Here is a 21,749-nt window from a genome sequence, read left to right as displayed (position 1 = left end):
TCCCTAATGAGCTCCATGTGATATTCCATCTGTTTGACACTATTAAAAACTTTTTATATGGCCCTGATTATTGTAGTTGCTGAGCTCCCCACAAACATCTCAGTGAGGAAGGGAAGTGCTGTTGTCCCCACCGAGGCACTGGCAGAGGGTGACCTGTCAGGATCACACACAAAGTCTTGTCAGACAGCTAAATGTGGGTCTCCAAAGGCCTTGGCCACCTCTGGTTGCATATGTCCATGTGGAAAATCAGGATGCTCCTGAAGGGGCAGACAGGGAAAGTATAGAATTGTATGTGAGAATTGTATTCGCTTTTAATAAAGTCTTACTTTATTTTTGATAAAGGTAAGATTATGGGCATGATACCCCAGTGAAAATACTTCAGTACCACTTTTTTTTTGTTGTTGTTCCTAACTGAAATAATTTAATCCAAGCACTATTACACCCTGTTGTTTGTCAGACATAACTGAAAAGCCATTTAACCCTCATGCACCAAGCATGTTAAATTCTTTCTGAAAAGTATTAAGTGAAAGCACTAGCATATGAGTAAGGAACCTAAAGTTAGCTAAGTGTCCCTCAGTTCCATTTCCCAGAGCTTGCTGCTGTGTGATCTGGTTTCTACTTTATATTGAATTATGGGTGGGCCACCAAAGGCATCTGAAAGTTCTTCGTGGTCTCCAGCAAAGAGAAGAGCTTGTTTTAGCCTTCAAGCAAAGCAGACTGTCAGGAGAACACACATTTTTGGCACTGCACACATACACAAATTCAGAATTTGTATCTGTGCTGTAGATAAATGTATAAAATTATTCTTGGCACTTTCTGAGTATAACCATTTTGGGCATGACAATACAAAGACAGTATTAATTCTGCTAAATTGAAATTGCTCTTTACAAATAGAGTGCAGTGAGGAGGATAGAGGAGGATACCTTCATTTTTACTTAGTCTGAGATTAATTCTTCAAGCTTAGCTTCTTTTAACTCACTGAATATTTTTCTGTAATGTGCACGGGTTGTATTGTAACATCTCTTTAAAGGTCAATTTAGAACCTTCTAAGCAAATAAACACAAAATAAAAGAAAAGGCATTGGTGCTGTTATCTATCTGTGAGCTTAGCTAAAGGTATGCTGTGGCTTAATTTGAACCAGGGGAGCTGGATGGAGATTACATTTAACCAGAAATGCTGGCAAAAATATGCTTCAGTAGAGTCAGAACCACATGTGGCCATTCCACTTTAATTGTGCTTGTTTTAAAAGATAGGTCTTTAACATTTACCCTCTCCATGCTTGCTGTCTCTTTATGAACTGAAAATAAAAACTCCCCAGGCAGTCATACTAAGACCTCAAGCTAAAATTTTTTCAGCTGAGTCAAACCCAAAACCTGTGCTGAATCTGCCCCATGCTTTTTTTGCATTTTTTTTTTTTGCTACCATAAGAAGATTGTACTACTCTGCTGTTTTTTCCTCAAGTCCCAGATCAGTCCTAACCCAGGGACGACTGTGTTTTGGTACTAAATGTATCTCCTTGGTGAGGTCAAAGGCAGTGGCAGAAATGCTACTGGTTCAGAGGCAGCCTGCTGTAATATACTACAAAACCCAAAAGCACACTCAACAATAACAAAAGCATTAACCACTGACCCACAGCTTAGTGAAATTCAATCCCACCATTAGGCAAACATGAGAATGAGATCCCAGAGGAAGGAAGGTTCAGATGTTCAAGGCCAGAGAAACTGGGTGAGGAACACAGAGAGGAGATGGAAGTTGTTACAGACTGAGGGGAGAGGAGGGGAGGTTGCCAGCTCCGCGGTAGGATCTTTTAATACCATAAATTTCAACATGGCCTTAGCAGTCAGTGTTTTTGCTTCACTTTGGAACAAAGCAAGCTAAAATGATTTATAAGATGGATGCCTTTCAGCATTTTTAGGGACATGTTTAATGTGGTACCATTTGATTTCCCAGGGTTTACTTCAGAGCCACGTGTGTGTAGGTTTAAGTCTGATGCTTGTGCCCATTGTGTAGGTGCTCACCACAAGGCTGAACTGGTTCAGGAGCCTGGAAGAACTAAAGTCCCCAAGCCTGATTCAGTTTTATCTCGTGTCAGCTGGTTGCAGATCTGAGTTTGAGCAGTGAGCTGTCAGTGCTGTAATGCTGCAGCCATCGGAGGGATGGGGGCACTGGCAGGACTGCACACTCTCAGTTGTCATTACTGTCATTGCTTTTCCTCCCCAGAACACACTGACTGCAGAGGAGCTTTCTCCTGAGGACAGCCTCACCCTGAGCCCCGAGGAGCAGCGGGAATACCCTGATCTCCAGGCTGCCCACCGGCCCTTCCCCAAGGAGCAGTTTCGGCCGGAGAGCACATCCTTGCAGAGAGATGGACCCAGGTCTTTCTTCCTGGACCTCCCAAACTTCCCTGACCTGTCCAAAGCGGATATCAACGGGCAGAATCCCAACATTCAGGTACAAATTTATGTTAGCATCTGACTCTTTTATAATTTATTTTACTGAGCCAAGACAACTTTCAGCCTGGCTTCCACAACACGCAGCCAGAACAATCCATCTCTACCAACAGAGAATGTATATAGTGCAATATAATCTAACACAGAATTATATATAAAATATATACAATACATATTTTTTCTCTACAAGTTAATGCACATATTCCACTTTTTTCTGAGTTTCTCCTTGGATAGTGTTGATTGCATAAGTGTGGAGATCAGTGTAGACCTGTCTGTGATACTAAACCCAATCTTTGTGATTGCCATTTTGGAGCATATTACCTTCATTGAAAATAAATATGTATTTTAATTTCTGCCTTCAATTTACTCGTTGTAAAATTTGTTTGTGAACAGATTTGCTTTTTTATATGCTATTATAAAATGCAACTATCCCCAAAGGCTGACAGAGAGCAAGTCTTTCAGCTTAAAATACATTCCTCTGTATGGAAGTGAGACTTAGATTTAATTTCTGCAGCAGCTGCCTGTAGTATAAAAAAATTTGTCTGCAAGAGACTTTGTTACATGTAATTCCTCAAACTGTGCTTGGGTTTGGAGCAACCTCTTACAAGCCACTTGCATCTTCGAACTTGAAGGATTGGAAAGAGGAAAAAATGAGTGATTTGTTTTTAATTCAGAGCCTTAAAGCAAAATTGGCATTAATAAGCAGTCTTTTTTAACCAAAACAATAAATTCAAATGTTGTTCTGCCTAAGATGTGCTTATAAAAACAATGCACTAATAGATCTGGTTTTATGGTTAAATTAATTCCTGGCTTCTTCTAGTTCCCAGCCCACAAAATTGCCATCCTTTTGCTGTGTCTAAGAAGCATGTATGGAACAGATCTGCTGGTGAGAGGCCAACATGCTCAAGAGGGCTGGAGCACCTCTGTGCTGGTGACAGACTCAAAGGGCTGGAGAAAAGAAGGCTCAGAGCACCTTCCACTGCTAAAGGGGTTCCAAGAGGGCTGGAGAGGGCATGGAGTGATAGGACAAGAGGGAATGTCTTTAAACTGGTGGAGGAGTAGTTTAGTTGTTTTAGGAAGTAGTTTAAGAAGAAATTCTTTACTCTCAAGGTGGTGAGACACTGGCACAGGTTACCCAGGGAAGCTGTGGCTGCCCCATCTCTGAAAGTATTCAAGGCCAGGCTGGATGGGGCTCTGAGCAACCTGGTCTGGTGGAAGGGGAGCTTTCCATGGCTAGGTGAGAAGAAGCTGCCTCCACAGCATCGCTCCCTTGCACTCCCCGGAGATGAGCTGGACCATTAGGAAGTCTCACAGGTTTGGGTCAGGGGCAGGTCTAATTCTTGATGGGTGGAGGGAGCAAACATTCTCTTATGCTAGGAGAACCAATCCAGAAAGCTTTGGGAAGGGAAGATTGGAAGCTGTTAAGGGCCCCAGATTGTGGCATTCAGCAAATAATACAATATCACTGTTTGAACACCATGTAAACCACAAAGGAGAACAAGAGGAATCAAAAACCTTCCCTGAGTGGTAACTGCATATAATGTTTGGATACAGGGATAAAAGAGATGGAAACAGTTCCCTGCTGCTGCTATGATCTCTTTTTCCACCAACCGATCTTGGAAATGTGACAGCAACTATGTCAGAAGTTTTGCTGGACTCTGAGAACTGGGAAAACTAGTCCTGTAAACTGGAAATGGGCAACATTGATCCCAGAGCTCTTGTGCGCAGGGATGAGCCCTTTCAGAAACAGACTCCCTAAGTTCTGCATTTTATTTGCTCTGAATTTACTCTGCTTACTCAGGTGTGTAAATAGTGATTATACAAAGCTTCTTTAAGTTCTTGGTTGACAGTCTTACAGCTGGTCAATCCTCATGGAGATTAAACTCCCATTAATTCCTTACAGAGTCAGAGGAAGAGGTTTTTTGCCTAAAAGTTGTAAAAGTTGGCCTACTCTTTTACAAAAAAACAGGATTATAGTGAATTCTTGCTTGTTAAACAGTACTATACTGACCTGAACAGAAATAGTGACACTTCTTAACATGTAAATTTCTCATCAGCTATTTGGCAGGTGAAAATAGAATTGATGCTTATTTTCCTTTTTGCACAATGGTTCCCAGATCTGTAAATTATAATCCTGGGAGTGTTGATTTAAAGAGTCCTCCTAGGACTAAGAGGTTGGATAGGAGAAAACAGACTCTGTTTTAAGATAGCACAATGGCCACATTTTCTTCTCAAAGACTCAAAACCTCTTTTTCCTTCTACTGCATTGGCCACAAATAACATTTTTTAATAGAAATGATACCTGGGGAATTAAAAATCTAAGAAAGAGGCATAAAATTCTTCCCAAAAAGGCAAGTGGCAAAGGTACTCAGTGAGTTCACTTTTAGGGCCATGCCTTCCCTGGTTCCTGTGAGATGGCTTTTGCTGTATCATGCCCTGCTATGCAAACTGGTGAATGTCAGAACACCATCAGAAAAATTCAGATTACCCTGGGTATCGCCATATTTATTAGATTATATGTATGTATATATATATTTATATATAGTATATGTATAGTATTTATTATATGATAATGTATAGTCATCTCTAGAAATCATCTCTTTTGTCTCTAGAAAAGCCCCAGAAGCAAAAGTCAGAGCCACAGTAATCCAAATGAATATGACCCTTTGCATACAAGAGCAGGACAACACTTGCTAGCCTTGCTGTGGTGTTCTAGCCTTGTAAAGTCTCCCATCTTTTAAAGTGGCATTTTCTGCTTCAGCTGTGCTTCCACACTGGTTGTTGAGAGTAACCACAGTAGCTGCTGTTGAACACAGACTGGGTGCTTGGTTTGGGGTATTTTGTTTTCTTTTTTTTGTCAATTTAACTATTCTGTCAATGCCTGAAAGACTTCCAGATGAGAAGGTGATTACAAAAACGGATTAAACTTTTTTTTAATTTTATTTCCTTTTAAAATTGGAAAATCCCTACTGTCAAGGTTTGCACTTGTTTGATAGACCAGCCAAGATGCCTATGCAGACCTTGTAATTGGTCAGGGTTATTATTCAAAGTCAGAATTGTTCTTTCCCCTGGGCAGCAGAATAAAACACATGAGAGGTGTACAGGAACCTGCCTGTTTTCCATTTCTGATGGGTTTTCCTTGTCTGTTCCAAACAACCTTCTACAACCTCTCCATTCTATTTGGAGCCAGATGTTTCAACCTACAACTGAGCTCTTTCTCTCGTCCCTCACCTTTTCTTTTTACTGCTGGTTTCCCAGGTTTGTGTGCTGTAACAGTGTGCTGCTACCATGACAAATGAGAAGAAAAGGGAAAACTCATAGAACCATGGAGTGATTTTGGTTGGAAAGGACCTTCAAGATCATCTAGTTCAAGTCCCCCTGCCATGGGCAGGGACACATTCCCCTAGATCAGGTTATTCAGAGCCCCATCCAGCCTTGTCACACCTCCAGGGACAGGGAGTTCACAATCTCTTTGGGCAGTAAGGGCATTTTTTTGATATTAATGCTCCTCACTGAACTTAGATCTTAACTTTAGATCAAGCTTTATGAACAGCAGAGCTGAAAACACCTGGGTGAGCTCCAGTTGTAACGGGTGTGTTAAACATTGTGATGAGTGACCTGTTCTGGGTGAGAACTGCACAGAAACAGGTAGAATTCCTGTTTAAAACCATGCTGATAACCATGTTAATTGATAGGAGTGGTTTTAAACCAGAAGAAGTTAATGCCTGCTTGGTCTCTGCTCTTTGCCACGAGGTCTGTGGCCACTTCCACCAGTCCCACCACTCCAGTGTTAGCTTTGTTATCTGCCTGTTACCTATTTTCTCTCTTTGGCACCTTCTGGGTTACTGCCTTCTCTTGGAAACACATCTACACACCACCACCCACTCTCAGAACACACACAACTTCAGGGAAACAAGGCTGTGTGATCTGCTTCAGAAAAAGAGCTGCAGACCTCAGCCCTTCTCCAGGTTCACCCATGGCCATTTCCCTCACCTCCACCTGTCACTTTTCACACATTTTATTTGATGTACTTTTTTAGCTGTCTTATTTGTCACCTGAAGCTGCTGGTTTCATTGCACTGGAAAGCAACACCCTCTTGATATTGCTACAGAAGACTCAAGAGTGCTTTGTTTCTGTTCTCCTGTTGTATTTACCTCATTGTTGACTTGCACATGTCTATCTTACCTGAATGGCAAGTTCTGTATTGAAAATTTGCATTGACTGCATGAAGGAAACAGGATAGAAATGTTGTAGGATCCTCTGCTTGCACAATATCACAAACATAGTTCTTCCTGAAACATAATCTTCCAGTCACTTAGGGCAATGTTTACACCAGTAAAGTGAATTCAGAAACATTGTCTCAGTAAACAGGACGAAGAACATAGAACTTTTTGTGCACTCCAGCAGGCTGGGGATAATATTTATCTTCTGTATATTTTTGGCCAGGACAAAATTGGATGTTGGTTTCTGGAGACATCTGTGCGTGATACACTTGTTTCATTAGAAATTGACTGCCAATCTGTTGTTTTAATGTGCCTATGCCAATAGCTTTTAACAGTTTTCAGAGGAATGTCCTTATTCCTAGCTTGTACAACCATGAAAGAAGTGGCTTTATTTTAGGTTTGAATACTGCCGGGGATGATTGTGGATTTATACAAGAACTGTGTTACCACAGACATTTTGGGAAGCTTGAGGGGGAAAAAAAGAATCTTTACAGTTTTGATAATTACTGGAAGAAGAAATCAGCCTCTATAATGGTCTCCATGATAGAATTACTAAACCAGATTTATTTTTTAATTTTTAAGAGAACGTGTTTTTGTTGGAATACTTACACAGCATGAAAGCTTTTCCAGAGCTTCTCTAAATGCCTGATTTTTATTACTCTAGCTCTTGATCTTTATTCTCTAGTTCTTGATTTCTTTATTCCTTTTTATAAACAGCCCCCAGTATAGAAACTGATTGAACAAATTACACGTTTCAGTGCCCTGTATGTGTACAAGTATACGTGTACAGTAATTTCACGAATACAAGCCGCACCAATTTGACTGAGATTTTGCTCCTAAACCGGAAATGCGGCCAATATTCAGGAGCGGCTAATATGTGAATAATTTTCTGACATTTACAACCTCAGAAGTGCCAACCAGAGTGCCGAGCCAAGCTGCTGCAAAGTCGGCATTTTGCGATTGTTACAAATTACTACTCTGTTGCACCGCGGGTGGAGCCTGGCTGCCTGCTGGCAGCACGAGGGGCGGGGAGAGAGGCGGGAGAGCTCCCTCCTTCACCACAGCCTGGGGGAGAGAGGGGGGGGACCCGGGCCGCCATTGCCGCGGCTCTGGGAGGAGAGGGGGGACCTGGGCTGCCACTGCCGCAGCTCGGGGAGGCGGTGGGGGACCTGGGCCGCCACTGCCGCAGCTCGGGGAGGCGGCGGGGGGCTCCGTCCCCGCCTGCTGCCGCGGGAGCGGGGGGGCTCCGTCCCTGCCTGCCACCACAGGGTAGCGCCGGGCCATGGTGACCGAGCCCAGTGGCAGCGGCGGCTGACCCCCAGTGGCCCCGCCGAGCGGCAGCGCCGGGCTGGGCTACCTGGCCCCGTCAGCAGCCCCTAACGGGCCGAGCCTGCACAGCCTTAGCTGAGCCAGTAAACCCCGCCCTGCCGCCGTTCTGTTAGTATTTGGCAACTTTGTTGCACGCAGGTCCTCGCTGTGAACAACAGAGCAGCTTATATTCAGGTGCGGCTTATTTATGGACAAAAAACGAAATATTTGCCAACACCCAGAGATGCGTCTTATACTCAGTGCGGCTTGTATGCGTGAATTTACTGTAAGTGCAGCCATGGACTAACACTGTCAGTCTGTCTGTAAGTACTGGGAAGAACTCAGTAAAAGCTCATTTTTCAAAATTTAAGACTGGGATTAGGGAGCAATTGCTCACCTGAAACAGTGGCCTCTTCTCACACTTCTGCCCTAACTTCTGCGTTACAGAGTGGAGAAGGGATTACAAGGATTATTCACTGATTTCCTCCCTGCCTCTGAAAGGTCCATTAAGCCAAAACCTGAAAACATCAGTCAATGGAAGCTGGCTTCTCATTTCCAAGAGTGACAGTTCAGACAATCCCAGGATTCTTTATAGAATTTCATCCACTGTATGATTTTTATGCCACAATAAACACCTTACTAATCAAAGCTTAAAGCAGCGGAGAGGGGAGCACAGGTACGTGTCAGACCACCACACTGGGTTTTTCTTCTGCTGTTTTTGGTTTTCACATTGGCTATGTGGTGGAAAACTCATTTTAGACCCCTTGCTAATAAGGTTCCTCAGAGGTGAAAACAGACTGAAGGCGCTGATTGCACAGATTTGTGTTGTAGGTAAGTTAGTGGCAGTGCTGCTGGAGGTCTGCTGGGTCTGCTGACAACACTGGAAGTGTGTTTGTTCCACCTGCCTTTCCTCACCAAGCTCAGCAGATGTTTCTCTGTCCCTGTAAACCCTCTTTTCCTTAAGCTGACTTGGCATCATCAGTCATCAGTCATTATTTAAAATCATCAGTCATTATTTAAAATCAAGTTCCCGTGGTTTTTCAAATTGTCCCTGGCTGAAGTAATGCCAGTTCATGCTGATTGACTTTCACACAGCTACAGATTATCAAAGCAAATGGAGGAATTTTTTTTAATATCAAAAGGTTTGTTTTTTTCCACTTTGCTGAGTCATTGCTCAGAGAGTTAGTGTGGTCCTAAAAATACTTGCTGCTGAAGTAGTAGAATTGTACTGATTTCCAGGTGGGGAGCCCCACCTGGCAGTGTTTGCTGTTTAGCAAGGCAGTTTCCTTTCATTTATTGTGAAAACTCTGTTTTGCTTGGATAGAGGTAGCAATTTTGAATCCCTGAACTGACTCTGATGTTTTCAAGCTTGTGAAATCCATTTTAATTTTTGGTTTGTAGAGGTTTAATGAAGTAATTGTTCCAATTCCATATTTAAGCTGGGAGTGAAATATCCCTTGTGTAAAGATGCTCTTAGGCTGACAACTGCATTTCGACTTGCTCTTGCTCTTTTTCCCAGTGGAGCTTCATTGTAGTTTGTGAGTTTTTTCATTTCAATGGCCTGGTATATGGTAAAATGCAAAGAATGAAATAGATTCAAAACCTGCTGTCTCTAAAGAAAAGATGTGTGGACATTGTCTGTGCTTGCAGCTCTGAAGATACGACAGTTCTGCTTTGCTTTGTGTCACACTCTGTATCACAGGTAGCTGTGACCTTTCCTTTCTTTTTCAATTGTATAAAACAAATCTTTTATGCACAATGCACATCCACAGAGCTGTGTGAATTGCTTTTAGCATAGTAGTACATTATTTCTGTTTTATATAACCTGATTTTCATTGTGTACCATCTTGAAAGGCTGAGAATGCCTCTGTCAAACATTATAGATGTAACTGACAGTCACTTCTGGTTGTTTAGCCAGTCCAGTGTGATCACTGAACCACATTAGCATGAAACATCAGAGCATTTTATGATCTGTCTGTGGCCAGGCAGTGCTTGCATGACTCACAGAGCCAAGCTTTCTGATGGCTGGTCTCTGCTTCTACCTAAATAGCCACCTATATGCATACACAGTGCTTATCCAAGAGTTTTACGATTACACATTGTTCAGCACAGAAAGCAATAATCAAGGGTTGCCCCTATGCAGAATGATATTGACATTTGTGATGTCTGTGAGGGAATTGGGCAGCAAACTTTGAATTTTGGTTCGAGGCTTCTGTTATAAACCATAAACAGATTGACCATAACAGGTCATTACACTCTTCCAGCATGAGAAAAGGACCTACTTCAGAGGGCTTTGCAGCAAGTGGCTTATTCAGCAATGGTCAGAGGAGCTGCTGGCTCCCATCACTGCCACCAAGTGTGGTTTCATGCAGCAGTAACAGCTGGGCTGCTGCCAGAGGGGCAAAACAGATGCAATCCCAGAGGTACCTGACTGCATCTTGTCCTTCACACACAAGTCCTTGCAACAGGCTCTGCACATGGGTGTGCTTAATGCTTGCCTCAAATTCAGCCTCAACATAGAGTACAGGTTTGGTTTTCTTTTTTCTGATCAAATATGTTAGACTCTAAATGCATTTTCCCCACAAGGCAGAAAATTCTGCAAAGGTTTCAGGCACAGTATGGGTTGTTATTTCGTGCAGGATTTTTCCTAGCCCTGGTTCCAAGGTCTGATTCAGCAGAGGTGGCAGAAAGAATCACTCATATCTCTGGGCTTAGTAATCCCCATATGGCTTCACAACATGCCAGCCCCATGGTATTGCACAGACCCTTTGCCAGGCAGCACCGTGTTTTTGCTGCATGGAAAGCTCCCCTTTGCAGGGAGGAGGCACTGACAGTCAGGCTGGTGTGTTCTGGTTGCTGTAAGGTTGGAAAGTGGCAAAAAAACACAGCAACACAGGCTTCATGCAGAAAGCAGAAGCAGCAATTTATTGCAGAAGTAGACACATTTTTATAGACTGGTTTGCATAACCAAGGACGGAATTAAGCTCATTGGTCTAAGGAAGGTAACACTTTTTGTGAACATGGTTTTACTAAAACATCATAACAGAATTAAGCTCATTGGTCTAAGGAAGGCAACACTTTTTGTAAACATGCTTTTACCAAAATGTCACGTTCCCCACGCACTCCTCCTGTTCACAGCACCAGGTGTTAAACTTTGTTATTAATTCTTTCCCTTCTGTTTTCCTTTGAGTAGCTTGGGAAAACTCAAACTGCTTTTTTTTCCCTGACTTTCACCAGTATCTACATATTCTGAACCCCACAGGTCACCATTGAAGTGGTGGATGGCCCCGAGACAGAGACAGAGACAGAGACAGAGACAGAGACAGAGACAGAGACAGAGACAGAGACAGAGACAGAGACAGAGACAGAGACAGAGAAGAAACTGCAGAAGGAGAGCAGCAAGCCAGGCTGGGCAGCCCCATCACCCGACTGGAGGAGCTGGTGGCAGAGATCCTCCACCCTGACCCGCATGAGCAGCGGGGACCAGGACTACAAATACGACAGCACCACCGAGGACAGCAACTTCCTGAACCCCCTCCCTGGGTGGGATGGCCATGCCCCCAGCCACAGGACATTGGGGTCCAAGGAGCAGCCTGAGTACGGTAGGTTGGTGTTCCAGACCTTGCATGGGCACCTTGGGATTGTAAAAACGAGCCTGGGGGCAACAAGAACAGCGAGGCATCACTGGGAGCAGGCCAAGCAAAACAGGATTTTTCAACATATGGCTTTTGTTCATCAGCTTTCCAACACAGATCTGTGCAGATGCACAAGTTCTGCGGTAGCTGCATTCCACTGGTTAAGTCTGTAATCTTGAAAATCATACCAGTTATCCCAGAAGAGGGCCTTTTTTTAGTCTGACGTGTTCTTTTTTTAAAAAGTGGAGGAAACAAGGTTTCGTGTTTATTTTTAGAGTAAGGGTAAGTACAAATTTAGAATTGTGTGGCAGTTTGGGAACCAGAATATAACTGTTGGATAAATAAGCAAGATCTGAAACATGGTAATGTTTGGTGGATGCACAAGTAAGATGAGTTATGTTGGTGCATGTGTGGGGAGTGGCATGTGCAGCAGGAACATTGTGTATTTGTGTGTGTAATACTCTTCCAGATGTGTCACGGAGAAAACAATTGTTTTCAGCTTGTTGTATGAAACAGTTGCAGAAACTAGAAACAGAGAGGAGCTACAGCTATTCACTGCCCTGACAGGCTGTGATTATCCACATGGGAATGACTCAAGGGAAGTGGGCTAAATTGTGCTCACAGGAAGGTCAGAGCCCCTTGAATTTAAGTTGTGTGTAAATATAGACAACTTCTAGTCAGAACAAGGTGTTAAAGCCACAGTACTCTTACCCTGACATTTCTGTTGTTATTCCCAGGTGATGCAGAATGCCTGGGTAAAACAAACATATTTCCCATGATTTGGCTAACTTGAAGTACTAGAGTCTAAAAAATCAAGAGAGCGTTTTTATGGAATGGTGTATTTAAACACATACATACGTATTGAATTTTATGGCCAGAAGATTAAAGCCTATCACATTTTTTGCACCTACATTTATTTTGTGGGCAGGGTTTATTGCCAAGAATTCATATCTTAGGTAGTTACTAACATAAGTTAAATAAAACTGCTTTCACAAGATATAAAAAAAGTAGCAAGGATTACAAATATGAAAATAGGAAGAACGGGTTGAGCTGCAGCTGAAAATCTAACCTGGTATATTCAATAGTGCAGCGTAAACACTAGGTAGGTAGGTTTAAAAATTATCCTAGAGCTCTCGGCTGCACACCACAGCATCCATCTAACTGGAAACAACTCCTGGCCTTCTGTCTAACCTAAAATGCTGGCCTTGTCCAGGAGAATGCAGTAACAGATCCTGCCCATGATGGGTGTAGATGCTCCACCACTGACATGTTCACACCTTTCCTGTGTGTGTCTCTCTTTTCTCCTGTTCCTGCTCTTCCTGGGGCTCCTGGGCTGGGCTGTTTGACAGGCACTGCTCACCTGCCCTCCTCCTCGCCAACCACATGGAGATAGAAGAGTTGGAAAAGAGCTGGGGAGAAGAGCAGGGGCAGGCACAGAGGGCAGATGACATTTTCCTGAGACACCTGATGCCTTTTTGGGCTGTTGAGGTGCCTGCCTGCTGGCAAATCCCAGAGCCACAGGTGTTGCACACTGACATGAGCCGCGTTCACACCCACATCCCACTGCGGACTCCTGATCCCAGTGTGGTGGCTTCCCCATCATCACCCGTGTCAGAAAAGGAGGAGAAACACATCAGGCCCTTTCCATGAGGAGATCACATCTAGGCAGCATGCTCTGAGTGAGATATATAACCTCCCCACAGTCCTGGCAATAAATGTTTAATAGCACCCCACGGAGTTATCGTCAGTCGTTGCATATGGAACAAATCAAGTTACGTGTTCCACTAACTAGCTCAGGAAGCCCACAGACAGCACAGCCCTGGGGGGAGCAGGAATCATGTGTAGCACAGAGGCAGGGAAGGCAGGGATGCTCCCTGGGTCTTGCTGTAGCTTGGGTACTCTTACCTTCAGCTACAGAGCAGCCTCAGAGCCACCAAAGCAGATTTTGCTTTGCTACCAATGGTGGTGTAACCCAAAGGAGCTGCAAGTTATCATCATCACAAGGTCAGTGATGTAGGACTTTTCCCTGTAAGGCTGCAGGGAAAACCATGAAGCCAAATGTTTCCTCATCTGGGAAGGCAAGAAAGCTGGGATGGGTTCATGGGCTTGGTTTGGTGGCCTTCACATGGTGGGATGTGCAGCAGTTCACCCAGCACACAAAGGAGGCTGGTTCTGGAGAGTTTGGGTACCTGGTTTCCAGAGCCTTTGGCTGTCTGCCAGAAGAGAATAAAATCATGTTTCTTTTTCAGAAGGTTCTTTCTAGTAAACAGTCAGATTTGAAGTTATTTAATAATTCACATGAAACACTAAAGATTGCGTGTTGTTCTCGGTGCAAGAAGAGCATGCAGTTCCCTGTTCTCATAGCAGTATTCCTGAAATATCTGCTCCCTGCTCAAGGGACTGAAAAACAAAATTGTGATTTTCACTCATGACCCTTAGCTTCCCATAGCCCAACAACAAGCATCTTGCCCAAAAGCTCAGTATTGTTCTGCTATTGCGTGTTTTGAAAAGATGAAAAAGAAAACTCAATTCATCCTTTGCCTGATTAGTCTGTGGTCCACAAACACATTCCTATATGCAGGGAAATGACGTGAATAGATGTGTGCTGTTAGTTCACGACCCAGCCTTGCAGCTGAGGATTCTCAGCTGCCAAAAGGTCAAAACAGAAAGGAAATATTTTTTCAAATAATGTTACATGCGTTTCCCTGAGGAGCACCAAGTGTGAAAACCATTTAAACAGCAAGCTTGCGCCTGGCATTGTGCCCAACCTTCAGGTAGAGACATCTGGCTTCCATTCTTGTTTTTTGCCTGCTTAATAAAAAACACCACACAGTAGTTTTGGGCAGTTTTGCTTGCTGGTTTCCCCCCTGATGTTTGTCCTTGCACAGATTACATGGATGGGGAGGGTGACTGGAGCCCCTGGTCCCTGTGCAGCGTCACCTGCGGTAGCGGAAACCAGAAGCGCACGAGGTCCTGCGGCTACGCCTGCACAGCCACCGAGTCCCGCACCTGTGACAGGCCCAACTGCCCAGGTGGGAGCCCTGTTCCTGGGAAATGCTGCCAGGGGCAGCAGGGAGAGGTGGGCAGGTCAAGTGGCTTGTAAAGGTTTTTGGAAATTTGTGAAAAATTCATCTCCGTAAACTAAAAAAAACCTCCTTTTTTCTTGTTTTTCTTACAGTTTCTAATAATAAAGTTTTTATTTATACCTATATCTAAAGTTAAACCTGTTTTGCCTTCCTCCTAATCCTATCTCACAGCAAAAAAAATTTCAAATTAACAAACCAAAGCCACTATAGTAGGGGTGGGGAGAGCCCTCCTGCACACAAAGCCTGGGTGTTCTGTGGCACACACTGATTTTCAATGCTATTAATTTATAGCAATGACAGAAATTTATAACACTGCTAGATGCAGTCCACCGTTCCCTGGGACTTAAAAGACAGCTACAGGCTTTCTTTAGGTCATGGCAGTCATTTTTGTGCATGTTGTATTCTAAAGGGTGTGATCTACTGCCTTGAAATAAATTTGGAGCTGTTATAGAATTTCAAACCAGCTCAGTGTTACCTCAGTGAGCTCCTGTTCTAGAGTCGCATTGCCTACATTGTGAACAAGGATGAAGGAATGTATGGTTTCGTCTTGAATATACTCAGAAAACGAGTCTTGCCTTAGCTCCTACCCATTCACAGGATTTGACATTTGAAGTGTCCTTACCATCATACAGTCTTCACTTTGGCAAAATCAGGGCTGAGCACTCGAGCCTACATAATAAAAATTTGAAGCTGCTGTGGAAAACTGTTTTTCAAATGTTGCTGTGTGTTTGAATTTAGACCAATTTGTCATGCAGTAGCTCCCACAATGCAGGGGATAGGTGCAAGTTCATTACTTCCCAAGATCAGAGAGAAGGGAAAACACAAATCGAGGTGGTATGCACTACTCTCAGTTTGCTTAATGACTCAGAAAGGTAGAAATTCTTAAACTGGAGGTCAGGTTTTTATTAATGGGAAGGGAAATGTCAGCAGTGCTGGAGAGGAGACTTAGAAGTCTTGGTGAGAAGGTTGGAGAGAAGTTTCTCACTCGCAGATAGATTCATTTCTCCATTGCAAAGCAACAACTGTGAGAGGGGAAAAATGTTTCTGCATGCTCTCATACATCCTAAAACCTCGGAAATAAGGAGTTCATTCCAGAAGAAAGCAAGTTATATTCTCTAGTATTTATTACCAGCTAGCACCAAAAAGTGGCAAACATGAAAGAATATATTATGTCATACAACAGACCTCCAACGATCAGCAAGCAAAATATATTCACTCTTTGAGGCTGTGCTGACATTTTTGAAATTACAAGGTCAAAGCTCAGCTTCTGTTGTTTATAATTCCAGCAGTGAATTACTGCTTTGTAATGGGCTTTTGGGTATCTATTATTCTACATCTAGTGCTGGAGTTGAGGCAAAACCCTATGATAATTTTATTGAAAATTGGCCTGAGGCTGTTTTGAAGCTTTGCAAGCCACTATTATGGCCCAGCTCAGGAGAGCAGGAGAAAGTTCATTGGCATGAAGATAGATAGCGAATAGATTTAATTATTAACCATATAGTTACTACATATTTAAGATCTTTCTCCACTCTTTAGATGTCTTTAATTCAGTGGGGAGGAAAGGGAAAAAAAACCCTAAAACCTATTTGTGTTAAGCCTACATGGCAGAGAAGCATTAGACAGGTCAATAGGCTGAACTAAAGCAGCAACAAAAGGATGTTTACTTTGGCAAGATCATTTTTCCTGCAATCTGTGTCTCCCAGTTGATAGCAAACAATTAACTAGAGGCTGCTGGTAAATCCTGATATGGTGAAATCCTGGTATTTTATTTGGCAACTGTGAGTGATGGGGGTGGAATTAATTGGAGAGGTTGGTTATATCTTGCCTACTCATACCTTTTAACTCCCTGGCACTGGGAGAGACCAACAAGTAACCAGAGTTGTAACAGCATCATTCTTCCTTGAGAAATGGTTGCCCACATAACAGAGATGAACTTCCTCACCTTATCAACAGCACAGATTCCCTGGTCATGATGGCTTTAAAGGAACAGTCCAGCAGCAGCTTCAGAATGCCAGCACAAAGCATCTTGCAGAGGCTGAGGAAGGAGGGGTAGCAAGGAGGCAAAAGAAAAGAGTGAAAAGAGCAGCAGCACTAACTCGTGTTTGTCGTAGGGATCGAAGACACCTTCAGGACAGCTGCCACCGAAGTGAGTTTGCTGGCAGGGAGCGAGGACTTCAACGCCACCAAGCTATTTGAAGTTGGTAAGCAGCCTAGCCAATCCTTCAGTAACAGATAAGGGACTTCCTTAGGATTTTCTCAGTCCAGATACCGAGTTTAGCATTAAAAAATGTCAGTAGTAACAGCCGTTTGTTATCTTGCTTATGTTTGTGACCTGAGCATTTGCTTTGGTCATAGAATCTTTCTCTCCTCAAGTCTTGTGCTTGTTTCATCATAAAAAGGCCTATTTGTTGTCCTAATTCAGAAGAGAGCTGTAAGACTGCACAGTAATGGAGGGGGGAAAAAAATCAAACACTCTTTATTACATGGCTGAAATAGCCTCAAATGGAAGACCCTATAACAGCATTTTAAATGCAGCTGTCACATCAAAAAAAAAAAAAAAGGCAATTACTTTTATGAGCATGTATTGCTTTAATAGCTCTGTGTGCTGCAGTGGGGGTAGCCAAAGCAATTTTATAGGGCATGGCTTGATTCTGAACTATCTAAAACTCAACCCAACATCCGCAATGTTCTGATTTCATCCCTTCAATGAAACCATAGTGTGGCCACTCAGAGACACTGGATGCTGGATTAATTGAATAAATAATGTAACCCAGCACCTCCCTCCTATGGCAGCAGAGCACAGTAGTTAATGACAGCCAGGATGAGACTTTTTAATGAGATATCAAAACAAGACTTTTTAAGGAGATAGAAAAGACACAGATCACTAAGCACAGTAATTTCGCGACTATAAGGCACATCCTTTTGACTAAAATTTTGGCCCAAACCCGGAGGTGCATCTTATAGTCCAGTGCACCTTATATATGGACAAAGTTCGGAAATTTGCCAACCCGGAAGTGTGAGCCGCGAGCCACGGGGGGAGCCAGCAGGGCCACGGCTGGTGGGTGCAGATGGGGCTGCCATGGTTGCTGGGTGGAGGCGGGCCCGCAGTGCCACAGCAGCCAGGTGGAGGCAGGCCCGCAGGGCCACCGTGCCGCAGTAACTGGGTGGAGGTGGGGCCGCGGCCAGCAGCCACGCGGGGGGAGCTGGCGGTGGATCCTCACTGCAAAAAAAAAGTGCCCCTTATAGTCTGGTGCGCCTTATATGGGCAAAAGTTCGGAAATTTGCCGACACCCACAAGTGCGCCTTATAATCCGGTGCGCCTTATAGTAGTGAAATTACTGTAAATATTTTGCAAGCATATGTGCTGTAACAGTTTTAGGTTCTAGTTAGTTAATTTCCTGCAGACTCCTCTTAAGTAAGTGTGGAGGTAGATGTGCAGGGGTTTTTTGACATCCCGTAGGCACCTTAAATGATGTTTTAGGTAGGAAATGTTTACCTGGATTCTGCCAAGAATCTTGAAAAATAATAAAGTGCTGGTATTAACTATGCTACAGGTCTACAAATCTCTTTAATCCCAGCTATACATTGTGGCTCTAGTGCCATAAAGTCCTGCTGATGTACAGCCACTCTGATGGTCACATATGCCCTTTTAGAACCTGAATCACTTTTGGCTGCATTTGACAGCTGTCAGTCTCCATGTTTGAACTACAGATGCTTGAAATACCTCTTTGGAAAGTGGGTATCAAATAGAAGAAATTATTTGTTTTTTAAAGAAAGACTGAATTAGGGCCTAAAATGAACTTCAGAGAGAGTAACCCAGGCCTTGCTTGCCATCTTGGAATCTCTAGCATCATCTGAAACTGAATCATTCAACATCTGACTGCCATCTTTCGTGGTGGGTGTGTTCTGACTAAGAGTTCCAATTGGAGTCTGGCACCAAATTGCTGGGATTTCCCTTTTTTCTGTTGTTCCACAACCCATGGCAGTATCTCTTGTGCTGCATGGGGATATCAGTAGCCTAATTAGAATTTGATAGGTAGAAAAAGTGTCACAGATTCCTACTGGTTCTGCATTGTAGCTCAGCCTGAGGCACTGAAGTAAGTCACAGGTGGTTTCTTTACCTGACAAGACAGCACAGTAATACACTGGACAGGGCAATAATCTGTGACTGTCCTTCCTACAGCAGAGCTCTGGTACTGAACAGCTACCCTCTTCTCATTTGTTCTCACTGATCACACCAACTGGGATGCTGCTTAATGTACCTCAATTTCCATTTCCTGCCCTGCAACAGATACCGATAGCTGTGAGAGATGGATGAGCTGCAAGAGCGAGTTCCTGAAGAAATACATGCACAAAGTGGTCAACGACCTGCCCAGCTGCCCCTGCTCCTACCCCAGAGAAGTTGCCTACAGCACTGCCGAAATCTACGACCGGCCAAAGAGGAAAAGCTTCCGCTGGAAGGATGCCAGTGGTCCAAAGGAAAAGCTGGAGATCTACAAGCCCACAGCTCAGTACTGCATTCGCTCCATGCTGTCCCTGGAGAGCACAACCCTGGCAGCACAGCACTGCTGCTATGATGACAACATGCAGCTGATCACCAGGGGCAAAGGAGCAGGGACACCCAACCTGATCAGCATTGAGTTCTCGGCAGAGCTGCACTACAAAGTGGACATCCTGCCCTGGATCATATGCAAGGGGGACTGGAGCCGCTACAACGAAGCCCGGCCCCCCAACAACGGGCACAAGTGCACAGAAAACCCCTCAGATGAAGACTACTACAAGCAGTTTCAAGAAGCAAGGGAATACTGAGGAGATTTTTTTCCTTTTCTTCAGGTGATGTAAAATAGCATTCGTTTCCTGGATGCCAAAGAACTGGTGGTGCCTGCTGCATTGGCTCCTCAACAGGAGGACAGTTACTTTTTGATGAATGTATATAGTTGTAATATAGTACATAAGTATTTTTCACAGTGTGTGTAATTTATAAGCACATATCTCTCTGTCTCACACACACCTATTTTTGCATACAGACATACATAAGTCTCATCCTGGTAGGATTTTATACTGCAATAACATTCATGTAATAATGTGCATTTCATTTTACTTCCCATCTGTAGCATAATGGAGGGGATGGGGGGTAGCTGCCATCACCATCAGGCCCCAAGGCCCCAGCTGAGGAGGCACATATTTAAAAGTTGTTATAAACAATAGGATTGAAGAATGTACTCTTCCATATGGGAATGGTTTACAAGATTAATGCACCTACAGCATCAGTTTTCTCTATAATTGGTTTCATGACTAGTCATATCTAAGGAGGGAAGAATTTCTTTTTTTTTTTTTTTCGGAAGGGTAATAGTCAAAAGTGAATATAGAAAATCTCTAGCAATTTTTCTCTTGGAATTCTTCCTGTTACCTTCAACTCAGGTCTTTGCAGTCCAGCTGGGGCAGGCATGCAGGAAGATGTAGCTGTGATTTTCCTACAGGCCAGATGATGTCCTGGTGCAGTGGTTCTGCAAGAATTACAAACAACCCCCTCCTGGAAACATCTCTGACAAAGAGCTGCAGCTGTTGGGGCTTACATCTCCAGAGCTACCTGTGAGCTGAGCATGCTGCAAGCCTTTGGAGGAGTGAGGGCAGAGAAGGAATCCATGTCAAAGGACCAAAAGGATCACAGTTCCTTCCCAGTTTTTAACATGAAGAATGTTTGGGTCTGCTTGTTTCTTTCTTTCCAGAGAAAGGAATAAGTTTATTATTTAGAGAACATTATTTTAGAAAAGTGGAATCAATGAGTTCCCTGGAATAAAAGATGCAACCAGCCCTTTCCCCCCATTTTTCTCATGCTGAGTGCACAGTGTCCTACAGAAGTAGCTATTCTTTAAGGGAAGTTTTCTGGGAGGAATTACTGGTGTCTTTAAATGTCTTCGTTTTTTAAAAAAGCTAGCATTATTTTTGTAAAGTATTTATTGAATTGTAACAATGATTCACATGTGGGATATATCTTTAACATGAAAGGCTTCTGTAGATGGAATTTGATTTCCAAGAACACAAATGTTGTTAGGCAAAGGTTTTATTTCCAAATTTTTATAAAGTGCAAGTTTACATACATAATCCTGTCATAAAGCAGCTCATATCTGCATTCTGATGAAAGACAAGAGTTACACCCTGGGTAAATAAATACTTACAGTTCCATCCTGTGAAAGACTGCCTTGCTGCAAGTCGGTGCGTTCATTTGGAAGGCTAAATGTCACTAGAGAAATGCCTGCTTCGGGGTTATGTGGTCTGACACATGTGGAACCTAACACTGTGCTACAGCCAACCAGCATCACAGTCTGAGATCAAAAGTTCAACACAGACCAAAAGGCAATTCCCTCTGCTATATACAGACACACACAGATTATATTTAAGGTCCTTTCCAACCCAAACCCTTCTGTGGAATCCTGTAAATCTTTTCTGTGTCTCTCAGGTCTGGTTGATCGGACAGACACGTGTGTGGTGCCCCTGGCATTGACAACAACCCCACTGGACTGGGCAGGACGAGTGCTGGTGTGCCCAGGTGGTGCAAACTAGGGCTTCAAAGGCAGCCTGGACTGTGCACACCCAGTCTGACCCATGCTGGAGGCTCTGCACTGTGCTCCATGTCTCCAGAAACACAGCAGTCTGGGCAGAACTGATGCCTGGAAAGGCTGACCTGGAACAGAGACTAGACAGAGCAAAAGGAATAAAATAGGTATTTATTGAAAGGATTCACCTTGGGCAGTGCAAGAGCCTGGCTGGGACTGCACCCAAATCAAATCCAAGGTGGATCTCAGTCACGAGTTTTTACACTTTTATAAGTTTTGGTTCATCTACATCTTGGGGTCAATTGTCCAACCACAGCCCCAGGCCATGAAGTCTCAGCCCCTTGATTTGTCCCCTTTTCTTCCCCATTGTTTCTGGTTTTTGGGTACTGGTTATCCTTGATTCTCTAGCTAGGGATTGTTTTGTCTAACTACCCTACGAAGAGAACTTACTAACACCTAATATGAAGTTTCAGAGTTACACACCAAGCAG

General features: G+C 43.5%; 1 protein-coding gene across 2 annotated transcripts in view; it reads left to right on the top strand.

Annotated features, from left to right (window-relative positions):
• The window catches only part of ISM1 (isthmin 1), a 39,194-nt gene extending 17,793 nt beyond the window's left edge, over window positions 1-21,401 (top strand). Inside the window, exons 2-6 of one of the 2 annotated variants that reach the window (XM_033056617.2) lie at window positions 2,221-2,451; window positions 11,244-11,583; window positions 14,505-14,648; window positions 16,814-16,903; window positions 18,994-21,401. In XM_033056617.2, the coding sequence (XP_032912508.1) occupies window positions 2,221-2,451; window positions 11,244-11,583; window positions 14,505-14,648; window positions 16,814-16,903; window positions 18,994-19,511 (1,323 nt within the window). In that variant the 3' untranslated portion in view covers window positions 19,512-21,401. The remainder of the gene's footprint in view (window positions 1-2,220; window positions 2,452-11,243; window positions 11,584-14,504; window positions 14,649-16,813; window positions 16,904-18,993) is intronic. The other variant, XM_033056619.1, reaches the window with a different exon arrangement.
• The last annotated feature ends 348 nt before the right edge of the window (window positions 21,402-21,749 follow it).

Source organism: Catharus ustulatus, chromosome 3 (assembly GCF_009819885.2).
Source record: "Catharus ustulatus isolate bCatUst1 chromosome 3, bCatUst1.pri.v2, whole genome shotgun sequence".
Classification (NCBI taxonomy): Eukaryota; Metazoa; Chordata; class Aves; order Passeriformes; family Turdidae; genus Catharus; species Catharus ustulatus.
Note: the sequence above shows the minus strand (reverse complement) of the source record. Positions and strands in the feature narration are given on the sequence as shown.